Genomic DNA, 17228 nt, shown 5'->3' with positions numbered 1-17228 from the left:
TTCTGCCAGTTTTCGTACTTTTATCCACACATCATCCTCAATCTACCACAATCACAATCTCGAAATGGCTCCAGACGCTCAGCCAATCTTCCGCGCAGTTGCGACTTCGACCAGGCCACTGTATCAACTTCTCAGATGCATCAACTTTGCACCAAGAGTTCATGTTCAAATTACAGAGGATGGTGTTCGTTTCGCTGCTGACCATGCACGGGTGATGCAAGGTCAGTTTGACAGCTATCCTTAGGATAGACCACAACTGACAATCATCAGGAGTTGCATTTCTCGACAAAGCTCTCTTCTCATCATACACAGCCAACTTGCCTGCTCAGGATGGCGACAATCCACCTGAGCTTCCTAATTTTCAACTTTCTTTATCTTCTGTTCTCGAAGTACTCCAAATATTTGGAGCCGTAGACGTGGCCACACGAGCTCAAAAAGCAGACCAGGATCCTTATCGCAGCAATCTTCGGAACTATCGGCCTGATGCTTTCAGTAACCAAACTCTTGGTATTTCTGGCACCTGTACTCTGCAGTATGGCCAGGAAGGTGATCCATTCAAGATCACAATCGAGGAGTCTGGCGTTAAGACGACAGCGTCATTGACAACCTATCTACCAGAAATACCTGATGATATTCCATTTGACCGCAACGATCTGTCTTTCAAAATCATTATGCAATCTCGAACACTACTCGATTCTCTTGCGGAGATTTCTCCAACAGCACCGACAAAGCTAACTATCACAACCACTAAAACCTCACCATTTCTGTCTCTCGCTGGTGTCGGGGATCTTGGAAGCTCAGGAGTGGACTTCGCGCGTGGAAGAGACCTTCTCGAAACCTTCAACATACAGGAACGCTGGTCGCAAGCTTACAAGTTTGACTTTATCAAGAATTCAACAGAAGCAATGCGGATTGCCACTAAGGTTAGTCTACGAGGGGATGGTCAGGGGGTGCTGAGTCTGCAATTCATGGTAGATATTGAAGGTGGCAAGCGAAGCTTCTTGGACTTTCGGTTCGTTCCATTCATCTCGCACGATGAGGACGATGATGAGGATGATGAGGCAGAGGAGGCTGGCGAAGCAGATTAGATATATTGACTGGAAAAGTTCTTCACAAAAGGACGTTAATGTGAAGAAATTGTCTCACCCAACCACTCATGTCTCACATACCTTTTTTGACTGCTAACTATTCTGTCTTGCTACTGGTCGATGGAGAAACCTTTTTGGAAATCCCTTGTCTCCCTTGATCCACCAACGGAATGCAGCATGAAGCAATCTGGAACATGCCCTACGTCGAAGCTATCGTGGCCGGAATGATGGATCCAGCCTCCTCTGGCATCATTACATCTATCGCAGAATATGTGCATGCGATGCTGTGCTGAAAAGGGGGCCTCATCCCACCTGTTTCCATTTGTTCAGCTTCTTCAACACATTTCATTCTTCTACACCATCATTATCCTCACCTCCATCATTATCTTTGACCACATTACTATCTGTCAAACCTGCTGAGCAGAGCGACAGCCTTTCCTTCTTCACCATGAGTCAGCACAAAGAGATCAAAATTATCATGTCCTCTAAGCCATGCACCACAAACAGCACCACCACCACCACCAAGAACAACAGAAAGATTTCTTGTCATGACTGTCTCTTCGGCCCTCTGAGGTCATGGGCAAAGACGAAATTTGGAAAGAAGCCTACATATGTTGAGCTGCATGACGACTTTGAGCCTTTACTTGATGAGAAGAGAGCACCTAGGCCTGCCTATGAAGTATCCAAGATGATGCGCATTGCTACACCACGAACGATTAAACGATACAACCGTCTGCCTTGAGGGTAAACACACGAACAAAAATAACCGGTCATGATTCAGCCAATTCTTCGGTTTGGTCGTCTAGAAGCACATACGATACGGAGACACAAAACTATATATGAGAAACGAGAGGCACTTTTATGAATTACAAGATCTTACGGAAGTACTGCAGGTCGGTTTATTGCTATGAGTTATTGGGACTTTTTGCTGTAAATGAATGATGGTTATGGAATACATAAAAAGGAGTTCGACGAATTTGCATGGCTTTGGTCTATATTTAGGTTCATTTGAATACATGAATATCATTTCTACAACATTGCTCCCGATGTTATAACTCAACCCATAGGCCAGTCCATGAGAATAGATTGGGGTCTAGCAACGTCGGATCTTAGCCTGTAGCCTCTTGTGATGACAATCTTGACAACTGCATGGAAACCCCGGCAAGAAGTTGGGTCCAGTTCTGTTTCATGTGGTCGAAGCCCACTCGTACCAATGTCTGATATGCTCGGAATAGCACGAGTATGAGAGAATTACTTCACTGTGTTCCTATCGGCTGATGACCGACTCCCTGGAGAGCTTGTACCAGCCGTGAGGAATAGCATCCTGGAACATGCCTTGACCATGAGGTTGAGAGGACGGAAACGAATTTACCGAAACGTGGATCATATTTAAATTAAACTCAGCTGAGTTCCGTTGAAGAATATAAACGGATACTGTCCCAGGGATTGACCTTGGTGTTGTTGGGGGCTATGGTCCTCTAATGCCTCCGAAGCTGGGCAACTCCGAAAATTGTTAACAAAATACCAGGAGCATAAATATATTGCATGTGCATCAAGGATCCAAATATATAGAGTATTCTTGTTTCATTGAGCTTCTATTGGCCCCCATGAAATGTTCTGCATTATTGAGGCTCAGGAAGTGATTTTTAACTGCCGTGTCCGAGAAAGGCAGGTGCGCCAGGAACGAACAAGGCTATTATCCATCCATCACGGGCAGGATCGATTCCTTCCGTGGAAGAAGAACCCACCAAATACAACATCACTTCAACTGCGCCACGCTTCGACTACCGATCAATTGTTCTGTCATTGTGACCTCAAGCTCTTGTCAATTAATCTTCACCGCTGTCTTGATGCAGTCAAATCATTCTGATACGATGCCATGACTCTCCTAATGCAAGAAGCCGTCGGTGGTTCACCGCTCGGAATTGGAATGAAGACACAATAAACTGTCGGATCTAACGATAGGTACCCATCGCTAATCGTTCGCCCGTCAATGCACGCGGGAAACTTTCCTTTCCCGTTCTCCACCTGAAGATCAGCATCAGGGCCTGGTAGATCAGCCGTCCATTGCCAAGACAGTCATTCGACACGATACAAGCTCCTAGGGCATTTCGAGTTACCGCCGACATCAGGGCTCTCTCTTCAGGTTAGCACTGCAGGCTACCGAGTTCTAAGGGTTACAATGCATACGCAGGCTGACAGGAGGATCGTTTCTACTACTGCATCATCCCGCTCCGCCTGATACCCACTGCTGTGATGTTACAGGACGTCGTGGGCTCTCAACTTGTCTCCGACGTCAAGACGCTTTATCCAGACGGGTAGCGACTTTGATGTGTTGTACGGGCCCTTTACTCGGGTCCGGTTATTCGATATCCGGAACTCGAATGAACCACTGATGATTAGTGAGTGGATGGGAGTTGTTGCACAAGCTGGATACGATGACCGGGTCTCGACATTCAAAGCAAGACATCTTGTTTCCTGCTTCTCGCAGGCCTGAACGAACAGCCCTGAATAGCATCAGCCACGATCAACCAACGGCCAATTAGCACGGCAGTAGACCATATACAGATTGCCTGTATTGGTAGGACTTTGCTTGCATGCATCTGGGGGCCATTGTTGCTCCACAACACCATGATTGAGGATAGGCTTACAGACAGAGGAAGGATCACACGAGTTCACCAAGAGCCCATTCTCTGAGTGCATCGCACCGTATGCGTCCTGAGGTATATATCTACTGATAAATCCTGCGACATCTGGGCAGTTGAATTGTTTGCAGGCCAAAATCGCATCTGGTTTCCGCATTCGGGTCCGTTGAACTTTAGACCCATCTAAAACAGCCTCGAATCCGGCGACACAGAATGAGATCGCATCCACTCATCTAGAGCATATACTTACCAGCATTTGCTCGACAAACTCCCTTTTCAACGCACTTCTTTCATGATTCTTCTTTCTTTGCTTCAGAACTATGTGAAACCGTTTTTTGAATTCTCTTCGTTCCATCATCTGCCTTTGTCGGGCAAGCCAAGATGCCTGGCTTGATACGGCGACTTATAACTCCTCAACGGTCACAGCCCAATATCAGAGATCGTGGTCGCGATCGGCATGAAGATCTCACTGATTCATGCGAGGACTTAAGTTCTTGTTGCGCCAAGTCTTCACAAAGAAAGACCAACAAGGCCAAGTCACGTCTACCAGTTCCAAAGAAAGGTGCAACGCCTGTTACTATTCAAAGGATACCTGACGTACACCGTGTTGCGAACGCAGTTCCCCCTCTACCGACTCCACGTTCACGAGCACCATCTATCAGCTCTTCACGCTGTGAGGGGCGAAATGCTGCCCTTGAGGCTCTCACAGGCAATGATCCCACCAACAGATGGCCTGCACCTGTTCTTTGTCCAAGTGAGCACGGACAAGCCCACCCACATTCCTACCATCACTCCCATTCCTCCCAATCATCTCGGTACCTACGCCCCCCTCGGTCTAGGAATGGTCCTCTCGGCCCTGTCCATGCAAACGACAATAGCACACACCTAGAAAGAACCTCGCCAGAGGCGTCGATTCTTTCTTTGTCGGACCATGGCGCTGATGGTTACGAGGCCGGGCCAACCACCTGGCAGCCTGCCCAACCCATGTACGACGGTCAAAGCCTTGGCTCGTCATCAGACAGCGTTGACCGTCTATTTCGTGAGACTGATGAGGCATTCAAAGCTCTTGGATCTGCACTTAGAGAAACCCAACGTGCATCACAGCTATCTGTTTTACCTTCACCACCCTCACCACCAGGAATTCCAACCTTTCACAAACATTCCAAATCCATGCCGCTGCCCACGGGCTTTCAAAAACATTCGACATGGAGAAGGGAAAATTCGCCTTCAACTTCATCTCAACGATCATCACCAGACAGAAGGACGTCAGTGGTGAAGAAACCTCAGAGAAAGAAGCATAGCCTTGTAGGGACTTCATTTTCGAAAGCGGCGATCCGCGCGCCAAGATGGACTTTGTCGGAAAACGTGACAGACATTCTCACAGGCCAGCGTTTCAGGCGCATCGAAGCTGATGAGATGCTAACACCGGATCGCATTGAAGCACTGCGCAAGAAACGAGAGGCTGCACAACAATTGGACGACGAGCGCGCTACCACTAGAGAACGATATTCTATCGACTCCGTTCGCAGTGCAGCATCAGATAACTCCGAGACAGACATTGAACCATTCCATCTTGACGAATTAGCATCTCGAATTAGAGCGAGACAGGCTGTGGAGAATTCGGCGGTTTCGGTCGTAGTAACTCCCCCTGCCACAGACCTGACTCCTGATCTGGATCTTGTTTCCCGAGACGTTTCGAAACGGGCCTCAGGGGAGGAGGATGATGAGTCAGTTGGGAGTAACAAAGATAAAAGTGACGCATCGCCAGAGACCTCACCCCAGGTGCCGGTCAAGAATCCTGCACGTTTCGGTGCAGAGGCTTCCCAAAAGCTACCATCGATCCCCGAAGTCTTGGTGGCGGCGACAGCGAAAGACGAGGCAAGCATTGAGCCTCCAGCCAGCCCACCGGCCACTGAAACCACCAATATGAAGATGGAAGAGAACGATGAGTTCTTCTACCTCAAGAGTACACCATATACCCTCACAAAACCATCTTTCCGCCATGGACCTATCACCCTAGCCAAAGCCGAGGTTGGCAAAGGAGTCAAGACCATGGACGACACATTAGACTGGACAGCGTTCCAGATGGCAATCTTGGGAGGAGCCGGGGATTTCCTCCAAGACATGTCGAGCGAGGAGGACACAAAGCAGGTGGAGGAAATCACGTCGTGGTTCGATACGTTTGGCTTTGAGACATATGGGGTGCTGATACCCGAAGACGTGCCAGAGCCAGAGCCAGAACCCGTGGCTGTTTCTGTGTCAGAGCATACGCCGTCAATGAGGTCTTCGGCTCACAGCACTCTCTCGTCGACGCCTTCAACCATCGACACGGACATTGACCTGCCGATCCCGGTGGGTGCAGAGTTCCCCTCCGGGTTCTGGAACGCCCCGGCGCCCGGCCAGACTCTCGACAAAGCTAAGTTCTATAACAGCACAGGGCTAAAACGATGGGTTGGCGAAGGACGACCCAAACGCCCTTCGTCACACAGCTCGGAAGACAGCCTACCACCGAGCCCGATGATGCCTCTCGTGGTTCATATGGGCGCTGGCGAAGCCGATATTCCGGATACGGTACCGATGGGTTATAACCTAGATCACGACCTGCCCGACTTTCTGAAGTGGGAGGCGGAAAATGTGTATGCGTCTGGGTTCAGTATATCACCGTGAAGGCGATTTTTGTTCGTTCTTTTGTTATTCGCGGTTCATTTGGCTGGGATGCTGATATATCCATCCCATGCATGAGATTTCATTTTGACACGTTTTCCATATACCAAAGCATTGAAGGCGCTGAAGGCATTTATAATAGATGATCGACATATCGATACGAGGTATCACGTTATATAGATGACATGAAAGAATTGATGTTTGATGTTTGAGATTTTCTCATGTAATGAAGATTGCATTGCTTGGTTACAGTGAGGCTACGGAGTAGGGAGTATGGTGGTGGGTGAATGTGGCTATAGCCAATCAATCTCGCTAATTCACAAACAGCTCCGCATTATGTTTACCCATCTCTGGTCTCATGCGACCCTTGCAACAACATCTCATACTCAAGACCCAAGACGAAGAAGAAACAGCAACAAAAGACGTTACCTGTTCTTTTTCTATTTCTCCCGCTGGCTTTTATTTCTATCACCAAAATAAGAATCCATACAAAGACCTCTCCCTTTATTTTCACATCACACTCATAAAGCCATCATAACAACAAAAGCCCTTTGTTTTCATCGCTTCTCTAAGCCAAAAACAACTCCACCACCGCCTACCACAAAGAAATCACAATGCTCAGACGACCTGCAACAACTCTACACATCACTTCAGAGGACGTCGCTTCTTACGAGGACCGTCGTGCGCGTGAAGCCCTCGTCGCAGCACAACAAGCGCGAAGAGCCGCTGCTGTGGCGGCTGCTCAGCAGAGTCAGGCTGATATGGAGGGCGTCCATCAGGCGTTGCAGGAGAGGGAGAGGGATGATGATGTTCGAAGGGTGAGGGAGGAGAGAATCGGTGTTTCGAGGAGGAGATGAGTGGAGGGAGTGGTTACGAGTTATGCCTATGATGGGTTTGGGATTGATAACGCGGCTCATGGCTCTTAGCCGTTTTGCATGATGAAATATATTTTATACAAATAAAACAGCTCTGCGTGAGCGCTATGTCGGCTATTAAGTAAAGCCTGCTTTTCCAAGAACATCGATATGTTCTCCTAACCCAACGTGAATTATTATATACAGAAAGCTTGAAGCTATTCTGACCAAAACCGATACTCCTCCCAATGGGCGTTTATTTATCCTCTCCATGCAAGATATGCGAAAAATGAGACTGTCATCCAAGCAACACGCCATGTCGTCGTCCATAATTCCCGACCGATTACTCCAAGGGCTTTCTTACCACCAATACGTTGATCCTGAGCGCTTGTGCTGAAGAGATTATCGTCGAGATGGATTCGTGGTCCGCCTGCAGACCCCCAGCCCCAGCGCTTATCACTACGACCTCCACGACGAGCTTGCCACCGACTTGATGTTTGGACAGGAGATGTACTCCTCCCGTTCCGTGGAGCTGCAGCTGATAGACGTGAGGGTAGGTGATGTGCTGAAGTACCTGAAGATGTGGTGTTGCGATATGACGATGCCTCAGGGGGGTCCATCTTGTCCTTGTACATAGGCAGGACAGCCGAAGGCGATGACTTCTCGGGCTCGAGAGCGAAAGGGGCGAGTGAGAGCGCCGGCACAAGCGCAGCGCGAACGACGAGAAGAACAAGCGTTGCGACGATGAAGACGATGTACTCCATATATGTATGGATCTGGTTCGGCAAAAGACACAGATGGGTCTGGATCGTTTGCTCTGGTGCTCCAGGTAGTGGCTTGCCCTGTGCATCAACAGGGTTATACATGCTCGCCATGAGGAATCCCGGCGTAGGAACACCCATGGCCATGCTCATACTCTTGACGGTAATTTCCCGTACGTTCTCTTTCGCATCTGAGTGCACAACCTCGCAGTAGTCGTGGTCGTCGCCTGAAAAGACATGCTTGATATTGCCCACCTTCTTCACCAGTTTGACTGAGTCATCTTCGTTGAGAACGTTCTGGTACTGATATCCACCAACGACGCTGAGAGCATTTCGGTGATCAGGGAATACAGGCTCCTTCTGACCCTTGGGGGGTTTGGCAGGTGGCCAATGTTCTCGTTGAGGTCCGCAAGGTGTTCCAGGGGCTCGATATAACGGGACGTGAGTAAGAAGAATCGTAGGAAAGTCAGGGCCGTCGGCCTTTTCTGCTTCAGGGTTATTCCCCCATGTTGGTTTCGACCTATCCAGCTCTTCCACGTGGTGAGGATATCGTAAACCTCCTTGGAGATCGTAGTAATGGCGCAACTCCTCCTCAGCCGCCTTTCTCTTCAGTGTCTTTACACCATCCAAAAACTCATTCACGGGTCCATAGATAGGCTGTAAATCATGCTGGTTCTTCCACTCTGAAGTATCCGCGCTCAAAGAGACTGAGTCAACAGAGACAATCGTATGGTTTCCAACAACATCAACACGATTCACATCTCCAAAGAATGCACTGAATCGATCCCGCACTGAAACCTGGACCTGCGCACCAAAACCCAAGTCATGGTTTCCAGGTAGACTCGTCACCAGCTTCCGCCCGCGCTGCCAAGCTCCAGGCGCTTCTCCGCCGTCATTGAAGTGCTCAAAGAAGATATCTCCAAATCTCTCATACTCGTGTAGCCAGAAATCCTCGCCGTACTTGTCGTGCCACGTCTGAACCAACTTCTTCTCCTCCTTTGACCGGCCACGTCCCCACTTCGGATCAACGAACTTGCCCTCGCGGGTCTTCCACTCGCGGCCGCCGTCGAAAAGATCGCCGAGGAAGAATAGACTATCAGGATGTAATCGGCGCTGCATGGCTCGGTAGCCGCGTCGTAGGTAGTTGTCGGTAATGAGAACTGTGAGAGGATTGATAGGCCAGGGACGACCTGGGTAGGAATGAGGATCGATTATTTGGGGATCGGCAACGAAGACAAGGTGGTGAGGTTTCGCATCTTTCGGCTGCACATCGTCAGTCATGTCTCTTCCAAGTCGCATACTGCACTGAGAGAAGCCAAACATACCCATTTCTCCCAATGATCCCAATCGCAGCTCGCAACCTTGCTATTAAACACCCATCTCTCGCCATACAACAACACTACCATCCAGAACAAGACCACCAAATGTGGAAAGCTCAACAACCGTCTCGAGGTAAGATTCCGCCGTAATCTTCGCGCAATTCGTTCGCCCGTAGATGCAGCTAGACGCCTTCCCGGTCCAAGAGCCCACAGCCTCAGCTGACGCGCCGTCTGTTGTGCGTTGACTGATAGTACATGGCTTATTGACTGGATGTTCCTTGGGACCTTGGAGTTGGTGTGATACTGGTATTGGCGCGACATGATGGCGCCATGCCCTTGCTCCCACGATCTAAAGCCTCGTTGTTAGGCTTCCCACGCAAAAATCGTCGTCGTATCGTGGTTCGTTCACAATGTGGTATTTGTCGTTGAAGTAGCTTTTATTGGTCGACGCTTCAGGGAACAAGGAGGCCCCTTGATGCGAATGACAATGTTTCAGTCAAACAATTTATCGTCTCGTTTTCGTGCTCTTTCCAATCTTGGGGCCGTGTCGCAGCAATTCGCCGTATTTTCGTGTCCGACGGCGGACGAATTGGGAAAGGAGTGAATAGTTCAAGAGTCAAGATCGCGTGTTGTTAACTTGGTCTCCTCATAAGGACAAATACGTAGCTTGACCTTCCTCATGCGTGCCTCGACATGATTCGCCAACTTTCTTTCTTCCGGCCTGCATGAGGAAATTCCGGGGCTTGGTTGGGGCTTGTTTAGCGCTCGGATCCCCGCTATTCAGGGGTTTTAGCGGCTGATGAACTGCAGTGTCCCTTGAACTGTCTCAGGGGCAAGACTCATCGATGGAGTCATACTGTTAAAAATCGAAAAATCGTCACAGTAATGAAAGGATCAGGTAACAAAAGTAAGAGAAAACCAAAAGAAATCAGCGCTCATGTTTCTTTCATAGCTTGAACCAAAATTTACACGCCTTTTAGATGGCTGTATTTACACTGCTAATTTTCCCATAATAACACATATCCCAAAACTCCGTCCGAATGCCGAGGGCATATAAAGAGGCTATGTCAAGATACAAAACCATATGCTGAAATAATTAACACACAGGTAGTCCATATCAGACTCATCTCACGCGGTAAACATCAAAGTCGTCATCGTCGTCTTCACTATAATCGTCATCCTCCGGAGGAGCTCGGTTCTTGGGCTTCTTGCTGCGGAAGCTGAGCAGTCTCTTAAACCCACTCGGCTCCGCAGGCTCAGCACCTGCAGCATGAGCTGCACCCGACTCCGGTTCTGGCACGTTTTGTGCCTCATTATCGGCATCGTAGTCATAGAACAACTTCGGTACGAGCAGTCGGTAAGGCTTGGTGATACCTGTTGGGTCCTTCGGGTTGATCTCAACGTTCAGAGTAATGTCGAGTCCGCCCTCTAGATCAACGGCATACTTGTCTGCCTGCTTCTTCTGCTTGGTAGAAAGACCTGTAGGTGTCCTGTAAAAGTTTCCAGGACGAGGCGCAGGAGGAATGTAGCCCACAGCCTCACGCGAGTGTGACATGGCTCGCGATCCCACAGTTTGAGATCTACGGGGCTGGGACATAAAATAGGAGTCGTCGCCCTCAGTGTATTCGTCGTAGGCAGCTCCACCTCGAATACCCGAAGGACGAGCGCCTCCTCGTCGAGGAGACTGGGGCTCATCCCAGTACTCCTCATCATCATATTCATCTTCGTCTCCCCAAGTGCCATTGACGCCACCACCATCAGCAGCACGACGCTGACTAGGTCGTCGGATGAAGCTGAAGAATCCAGCCCTTCTTAGCATCGGGAGCCTGGTCGACAGACATAGATCGCTGAAGCTTGGCCGGGGGAGGTCTACCCTCGTCTGTCGAGTTGCGTCGCGACAGGCTGCGGAACAGACCGCCGCCACCTCCTCTGGTGACAGGAGGTCGAGGACCACGAACAGTGTCTCTGTTTAGGTCAGGGCGGTTGTCCGAAGATGTCGACTTGCTTCTAGAAAGTGACAATCTTCGAAGTAGGCCGCCGCCTTGAGGCTTAGGAGGAGGGCTTGGGCTTCTACCATCAGAAGAACCAGGGGGTGTTGGTGGAGGTGTAGTTCCAGGCTGCCACTCTCGAATTGCACACCAATTTCGGTGCGGAAGCAGATGCTTGTTGTTTCGCGGCTTGCCATCAACTCCTTGCTGGAAAAGGGGAATCATATCCTCGTCAGTCTGCTTGTCGAAGTGATGCACCTTATTCCTCTTGTTTAGCACATCAGCCATCAGATCAGGAGGTGGTGTGTTGGCAATGGCTGATGAGATGATGTTGGGCATGTATCGCGGGTCCTTGTGTTTGGCGAGACCCAACTTGGGGTTGGAGTAGAACTGTCCAACAGCCGCAAGATGAACGTCACCACTGAGGATAGTGACTCGCAAAGACTTATCAATAGCCAGATCCTGCAAGTCTTCAACCACAACGGCTCGCTCCTGTTTGTGGTTCTTGGCAGTCCAGTGGTCGTTGAGATCATCCAAGACCTCAACACCACCGTCAATGTTATTCAGAGCCTTGCCAAAGACACCGGTCCTGCCGAGTGCTTTGACAGGATCCATCAGTCTGGATGTCAAGCTGTAGTCACGTTAATATTGAGGCTTTGGAAATCACTCAGGAAGTTACTCACATATTCTCCAACCAGACCAATCTGGGGTACGCAATAGGAATACCCAGGAGCACAAGAAGATGCTCGACCTGTCCGCGGCGAACCTCGGCGTAAAGTCGGTTCATGATCTTTTCCCACGTCTTGTCAGAAATAACATCATGCTCTGTCCTCTCGGTACGGCAGTCGACTGCAAGAAGTCCGACCCTTGAACCAACAGACATGAACAGACTGCGGCCAACTTCGTCGATGTATGGACCAGGCTCAGAGCCAAGAATCCAGCTTGACTCGGTGGTCTCTGTCTCAGTGACAATGGACTGGTGCTGGAACAGCATATAGTACTTGTACGCAATTGCACCCAGGCCACTGAAGACAGGCGACTTCATGTCATGGTGAGGATACGATCCATATCCGTCGAAGATGTCGTGGTCATCCCACATATTGACCATGGGGATCTGCGAGTTTGCAAGACCGAACAGGCCCTGTGAGAACCACATGCAGTACCTCTCTAGGTAGAAGGTCTCCAGCTCATCTTGCATCTCAGGGGTAAGAGCAGCAGTGTGCTTATGAACAGGATTACGCATCCGAAGCCACTCCTTAAAGAGGCTACATTCTTCCGACACGCAATCGTTGTAGATCTGGTCACCGCCACCAATCATGAGATGGAAAGGTCGTGTTTGGTGGTTGTTCAAGACATCGCGCCACATGGGATCAGGGCCACTAAGCTCATCAGGCTTGACGCTCATGCTGAAGCCGTTGCAGCTGTGGAACATCATGTTCATCGTGTCGCCTTGGGCAGGGACCCAGAAGCCTGTGGCCGGTCCGCGGTTGATGCGGTACGCAATGCGCTGCTGCTTCTCACGGAGCTCAACTTCGATGTTGAAGCGCCAGAAAGTGCATCCACGCTCAGTGTGAAGCCTGGAACCTCTCACATCCTTGTACTTCTGGACCTTCTCGCCATCGATGCCAATGCGTTTTCGACGGCTGGCAAAGGATCCAGGCAGATCAGTTGGGCCGTCAGGGCCTGATTGATGAGGAGCGCTGCGAGTCTGCTCGAACAGTCCAGCATCAGTCTCATCACGAGAAAGATCCTTGGCCTCATCTAGATGATCCACGGGGCGCACGTAAAGGGTTTCTCCTCTACGTCCCACCTTGGGGTGACCCGCAATAGGATCAACATATTCGGGCGACAAGTCACCTTTAACACGATGAGGAGGGGGAGGCAGCAGCTCAAGGCCTTGAACAAAAAGGCGTAGTGTGGGTGCAATATCATATGAAGAGTCAGAATCTTGAGTGACAATCATGATGCTGCCACGCCACATCTCTCGTTCCACAAGAGCACCGGATCTATCCGTTCTGCTGGGGACCTTCTCGCGCTTAATCCCGCAGTATCTCAACAGCGGGCCACACTTCATGAAGAGTGCAGGCTTAAAGCGAGTAGGGGCTGGAGGGTTGTGTCAGTTAAACATGGATTGGCGACGACATGAGACCAAACTTACACTGCTCATTGTATTCACCATCAAAAGCCTCAGCCTTTCGTGGCCGTGCCGAGTATCCCTTGCTCTTATCTTGCTCCCACCAAGCTTGGTGTGTGTCTGGCTCAGGAAAGTGACCATCCTGGAGATCCAAGAAGTTTCCGGACAAGCTACCGACGGTTCCCTTCTTCCACTCGTCAAGCCATTGAGGTGGCTGATACAGGCCATCACCGGGAACCATGTCCTCCGGACGCTTGAAGACCATGTTCGAGATATGATGAGAGTCAGAACTTGCAGAAGAAAAGCTATCTGCTCTCTCAGCCTTTCTGCGAACAGCGGCCTGGTTCTGAGCATGAGATCCATCATCGGCTTCCTTTCTACCAAGGAGTCTAGTGCCAATCGATTTACCGCGAGTAGGAGGAGGAGGAATGAATTCATCCTCGTCAGCATACTGAACCCGAGGGACGGGCTCAGTAACACGCCTCCTGATACCCTGGTTATCACCAGGCATAGGTATTTGTTGACGCCCGGGAACAAAGTCGACTGATGGTCTTCGTGCATCGGCTGTTTGTGGAGGATCAGGGGGTAGCTCTTTCTCGCGGGTAAAGCGATCATTAAGTTCTTGGGTAATCTGCCGGGTGTTTTGTTGCGTATTCTGTTGCGTATTCTGTCGAGTAGGAAGTAGGTCATCTTGATCATCATAGTAGTAGTCATCGTCATCATACTGTTGTTGCTGGGGTTTCATCGCCGAAGCCATAGGTGCAGGGCGCCTCTCTGATACCACACGGCGAGGAGCATACTGGTAGTCGACTGGCGGGGGCTTCTTGAGCTTGTTGCTGCCACTTCTGGTCAAGGAGAATCCCCCACTCTGAGGTGCTGGCTGAGCAGGTTCCCTCGTCATGGTCTGTTCAGGAAGATGTACGTTATCTCGAGCTGCTCTCTCACGGAAGCTCAAGTTGCGCTGAGGGATGCCAGAAGATGGCTCAACATGCCTGGGAATGGCAGATTGAGGATCCATGCGCCGAGGCATAGGCTCCATGTCGTCTGGTTCCATCATTGCGCCTGAGGCGTAGTACTTCTCTGCTTCTTGGGGATGCGCCACTGACACGCGGCGACGATGTGAGCCTCCTCTCTTCACCGTAACTTGCGGGGGCAATTCTTGGTAAACATCTGTGGGCGCATCGTTTTGCGCATTCTGTGGGATATCTCGGTAGGTGTCTTGTGGAACATCGCGAGATGTGTCTCTCTGGGTATCTCTGGGGTATTCTCGTGACACATCCCGGGAAACGTCTCGGGACACATCCCTTTGCGCCGAAGGCTGCGCACCTGAAAAGAAAGCTGCATTGCCCGACGGACGTCTCTCACCATGCGTGATGGAGGGTTTCCGTTCATGGGACCGCACTTGCTGGCCTGCGGGCTGCTTTCCAGCTTTCAATGCCTGTCGTTCTCTTGCGCGTCGTTCAGCGGCTTCAACTCGGGCGCGTTTTTCCTCCTTGGTCATGCTGTCGAGCGTCAGCTCAAGCCTTTGGAGGGGTGATCGGTCGTTTGCGAACGCTTTGCGACGGTCTGAGGACCCGCCTGTTGTTTGTCTCCTGGACAATGGATCGAATGCGCTGGCGCCTGAGCCTCGTCTTGAGAAATCTTCTTGACCTTGGTCGGGTCTCTGACCTCCGGTCCTCTCAGAGGACCTTTGGTATTGATCGTCTTCCATATCGCCGTCTTGTGGGTTAGGATCGCGAGGTGCGGTTGTGTCTGAGGCGGTGTAGGTATAAGGAAGACCTCCGTTACCGTATGGATGGCGATAGCTCACAGGAGGACCACGAGGAACTTCTGGAGCAGGCGGAGGAGGCGACAATGGCTCTTCGTTGTCGTACTCTTCTTGCTGTCGGCTCTGTTGGCGTGGTCTGGAAGCCTCACCAGCAGGTACGTCTCGTCTGTAAGAAGATGGTCTTGGAGCTAGACCTTGGGGAGCGAAATTAGAAGTGGTTGGAGAATCATAGGGACTAAAGGTAGATTCAGTAGGAGCCTCGGTGACCTGAGTTTGTAAAGAACCACGATTCGATCTGCGAACTGGGGCAGCGTCGAGCGAAGATCTACGGTCAGCATTATAGGTATAGTCGTCCGACTCAGACCTGCGGCGGGTATGGCCCGCATGGCCAGTCTGGGCGACCTTGGGCCCAGGTAACTGGCCCCAGTATGGCGTCGACATCTGAGGGTGACAGTTGATCCTCGGGGCGGTGTGATTGGACAAGCGCGTTAGAGGCGAAAAAAAAAGAGACGGAAAAGATGGATGTCAGGCGTTGAATCGCGCGTTACGTTGGAGCGGGAGGCGGGTAAAAGATGAGAGGCTGAAGCGAAGATAGCGAAGCTTTGATTTCTGGGCTGTTCAGCGCTAGCAATTCAGTGGAAGGGCCGCGTAAATGGAGTTGTAGCGGGGCGCTGAGTCTAGTCTAGGGCTCATGCGAGCTGCCGGACTAGACAATGCTTTGCAGAATTGGTGTTGTTTAGCTGAGAGAGCAAAAAAAGAATTTTCCTGCAGTCTGCAGGGACCAAAAGAAAAAGTTGGGATGGCTGAGGAGGAAAAGAGAAATGAAAATTCAAAGGCTTTCCTGGGTCGATACGGACGATAGCAGACCCGGGAACTACCCTGTTCTGCTCTCTAACCTTGGAGCCCAAGATGCCGCGGCGGTGCAGGGATTACACGTCCCTGGAGCTATCTAAATCCATCTAAGAGCTGTTTATACCCTGGAAACTTCCCCATGCTCATCATGTTTCCCAGCCTCGAATGCAATCGTTGGTCTTGTTGAGGTAAGCTTGGGCGTTGATTCTCCCCAGAACCACACTTTGCGCCGAGCACAGTCGCATCAGAAAGTCCATAAATGGGTAGCTGAAGCTACTAGCAAGGATCGAAAACTTGATATATCTCGTCTTCCTCGTCAAGTCGAGGCTGGGGATGGCTGGGGGCGGGGTGTCAGTGTCTGACCCTTGGAGCTCTTCCGAAGACCCAAAAAAGTGGGTGGCTGGCATCAGAGACACGGGACGGGCCCGGACAAGATATTCATTGAGAATGTGAGAACGGGATAATTGGGTTTTCCTACTCCGTAGGGCAATTTATATCGTTGACAGTTACACTTTTGGTGGTGGTCAATAAAGTCAAAATAAAACACTCTTTCTTCAATTGTCTTCACTTGTTAAGTTGATGAAGTCATACGTCTACAACGGCTGCTCCCGAATCTTAATACTTCAGGCCGTTGGCACACGGAAGGGCGGGATGGCCCGAATAAACTTTGTCTCATCTTCAACTAAACTGGGAGAATATGGTAAGAGAAGTTCTCAGAATCAAACATAGTAGGAAGTCACAACTGAGAGAATGCGCTTGAAATCTTCCATCTTCCATCTGGATCCAATCTACAATTGTCAGACAATCACCGATCTATTTGCTTGGCAATTAATGTCGTAAACTCAATATCGGCTACTAAAAGGCTACACAAAACCTTGGGCTTACGGATACACGTTGCCCAGCCTCCCTCGATCAAAGTCTCACGGCAGTTACTGTATGTCGTTACCCGTTACGAGTTACCAGCACTTGATTGATGGATTCTCTATTGTCTCTGCAGGGTCCCTCGTGGACTTCTCGTAGTCTTCAATCTCTTGATTTTCATGTTTCATCGTGAGCTCAAGCATCCTGGCCCAGTTGGTGGTTGGAACCTTTGCTCTTCATGATACACTCACTCTCATCTTCAGATCAACTTGCAATGGAGTCCACATCAGTACC

General features: G+C 50.2%; 7 protein-coding genes across 10 annotated transcripts; 4 read left to right on the top strand and 3 right to left on the bottom strand.

The window, feature by feature from the left end:
- Positions 1-64: 64 nt before the first annotated feature.
- FOXG_01178 (cell cycle checkpoint protein) lies at positions 65-1088 on the top strand (the record flags this gene model as incomplete). The annotated part of the gene is made up of 2 exons (XM_018377973.1): positions 65-221; positions 271-1088. The coding sequence occupies 2 exons, from the start codon at positions 65-67 to the stop codon at positions 1086-1088; spliced, it is 975 nt and encodes a 324-aa protein (XP_018233778.1).
- Positions 1089-1351: 263 nt separating this feature from the next.
- On the top strand, positions 1352-2190 carry FOXG_18023 (uncharacterized protein). The gene has a single exon (XM_018398063.1). The coding sequence runs from the start codon at positions 1537-1539 to the stop codon at positions 1828-1830; it is 294 nt and encodes a 97-aa protein (XP_018233777.1). The 5' UTR covers positions 1352-1536; the 3' UTR covers positions 1831-2190.
- Positions 2191-2355: 165 nt separating this feature from the next.
- On the bottom strand, positions 2356-2475 carry FOXG_18022 (uncharacterized protein; the record flags this gene model as incomplete). The annotated part of the gene is made up of 1 exon (XM_018398062.1): positions 2356-2475. One exon carries the CDS (start codon positions 2473-2475, stop codon positions 2356-2358), a length of 120 nt encoding a protein of 39 aa, XP_018233776.1.
- Positions 2476-2827: 352 nt separating this feature from the next.
- FOXG_01177 (uncharacterized protein) lies at positions 2828-6634 on the top strand. 2 transcript variants are annotated; one of them, XM_018377972.1, is made up of 2 exons: positions 2828-6085; positions 6166-6626. In XM_018377972.1, the coding sequence occupies exons 1-2, from the start codon at positions 4115-4117 to the stop codon at positions 6319-6321; spliced, it is 2127 nt and encodes a 708-aa protein (XP_018233775.1). In that variant the 5' UTR covers positions 2828-4114; the 3' UTR covers positions 6322-6626. The 2 variants fall into 2 exon arrangements, with proteins under 2 accessions (XP_018233775.1, XP_018233774.1); XM_018377971.1 differs by having other exon boundaries at positions 2828-6634.
- A 116-nt stretch (positions 6635-6750) lies between these two features.
- FOXG_18021 (uncharacterized protein) lies at positions 6751-7432 on the top strand. Its single transcript, XM_018398061.1, has one exon. It carries the CDS (start codon positions 7012-7014, stop codon positions 7252-7254), a length of 243 nt encoding a protein of 80 aa, XP_018233773.1. The 5' UTR covers positions 6751-7011; the 3' UTR covers positions 7255-7432.
- On the bottom strand, positions 6771-9966 carry FOXG_01176 (uncharacterized protein). Of its 2 annotated transcripts, none has more exons than XM_018377969.1 (2): positions 9338-9966; positions 6771-9275 (listed from the first exon to the last, which is right to left on the bottom strand). In XM_018377969.1, the coding sequence occupies exons 1-2, from the start codon at positions 9650-9652 to the stop codon at positions 7512-7514; spliced, it is 2079 nt and encodes a 692-aa protein (XP_018233771.1). In that variant the 5' UTR covers positions 9653-9966; the 3' UTR covers positions 6771-7511. The 2 variants fall into 2 exon arrangements, with proteins under 2 accessions (XP_018233771.1, XP_018233772.1); XM_018377970.1 differs by having other exon boundaries at positions 7305-9268; positions 9338-9923.
- A 200-nt stretch (positions 9967-10166) lies between these two features.
- FOXG_01175 (uncharacterized protein) lies at positions 10167-16054 on the bottom strand. 2 transcript variants are annotated; one of them, XM_018377968.1, is made up of 4 exons: positions 15007-16054; positions 13478-14955; positions 12003-13422; positions 10167-11950 (listed from the first exon to the last, which is right to left on the bottom strand). In XM_018377968.1, exons 1-4 carry the CDS (start codon positions 15660-15662, stop codon positions 11107-11109), a joined length of 4398 nt encoding a protein of 1465 aa, XP_018233770.1. In that variant the 5' UTR covers positions 15663-16054; the 3' UTR covers positions 10167-11106. The 2 variants fall into 2 exon arrangements, with proteins under 2 accessions (XP_018233770.1, XP_018233769.1); XM_018377967.1 differs by having other exon boundaries at positions 13478-16054.
- Between the last annotated feature and the right edge of the window lie 1174 nt (positions 16055-17228).

The sequence above is a fragment of the Fusarium oxysporum genome, chromosome 1 (genome assembly GCF_000149955.1).
Source record: "Fusarium oxysporum f. sp. lycopersici 4287 chromosome 1, whole genome shotgun sequence".
In the NCBI taxonomy this organism is placed as follows: domain Eukaryota; kingdom Fungi; phylum Ascomycota; class Sordariomycetes; order Hypocreales; family Nectriaceae; genus Fusarium; species Fusarium oxysporum.
Note: the sequence above shows the minus strand (reverse complement) of the source record. Positions and strands in the feature narration are given on the sequence as shown.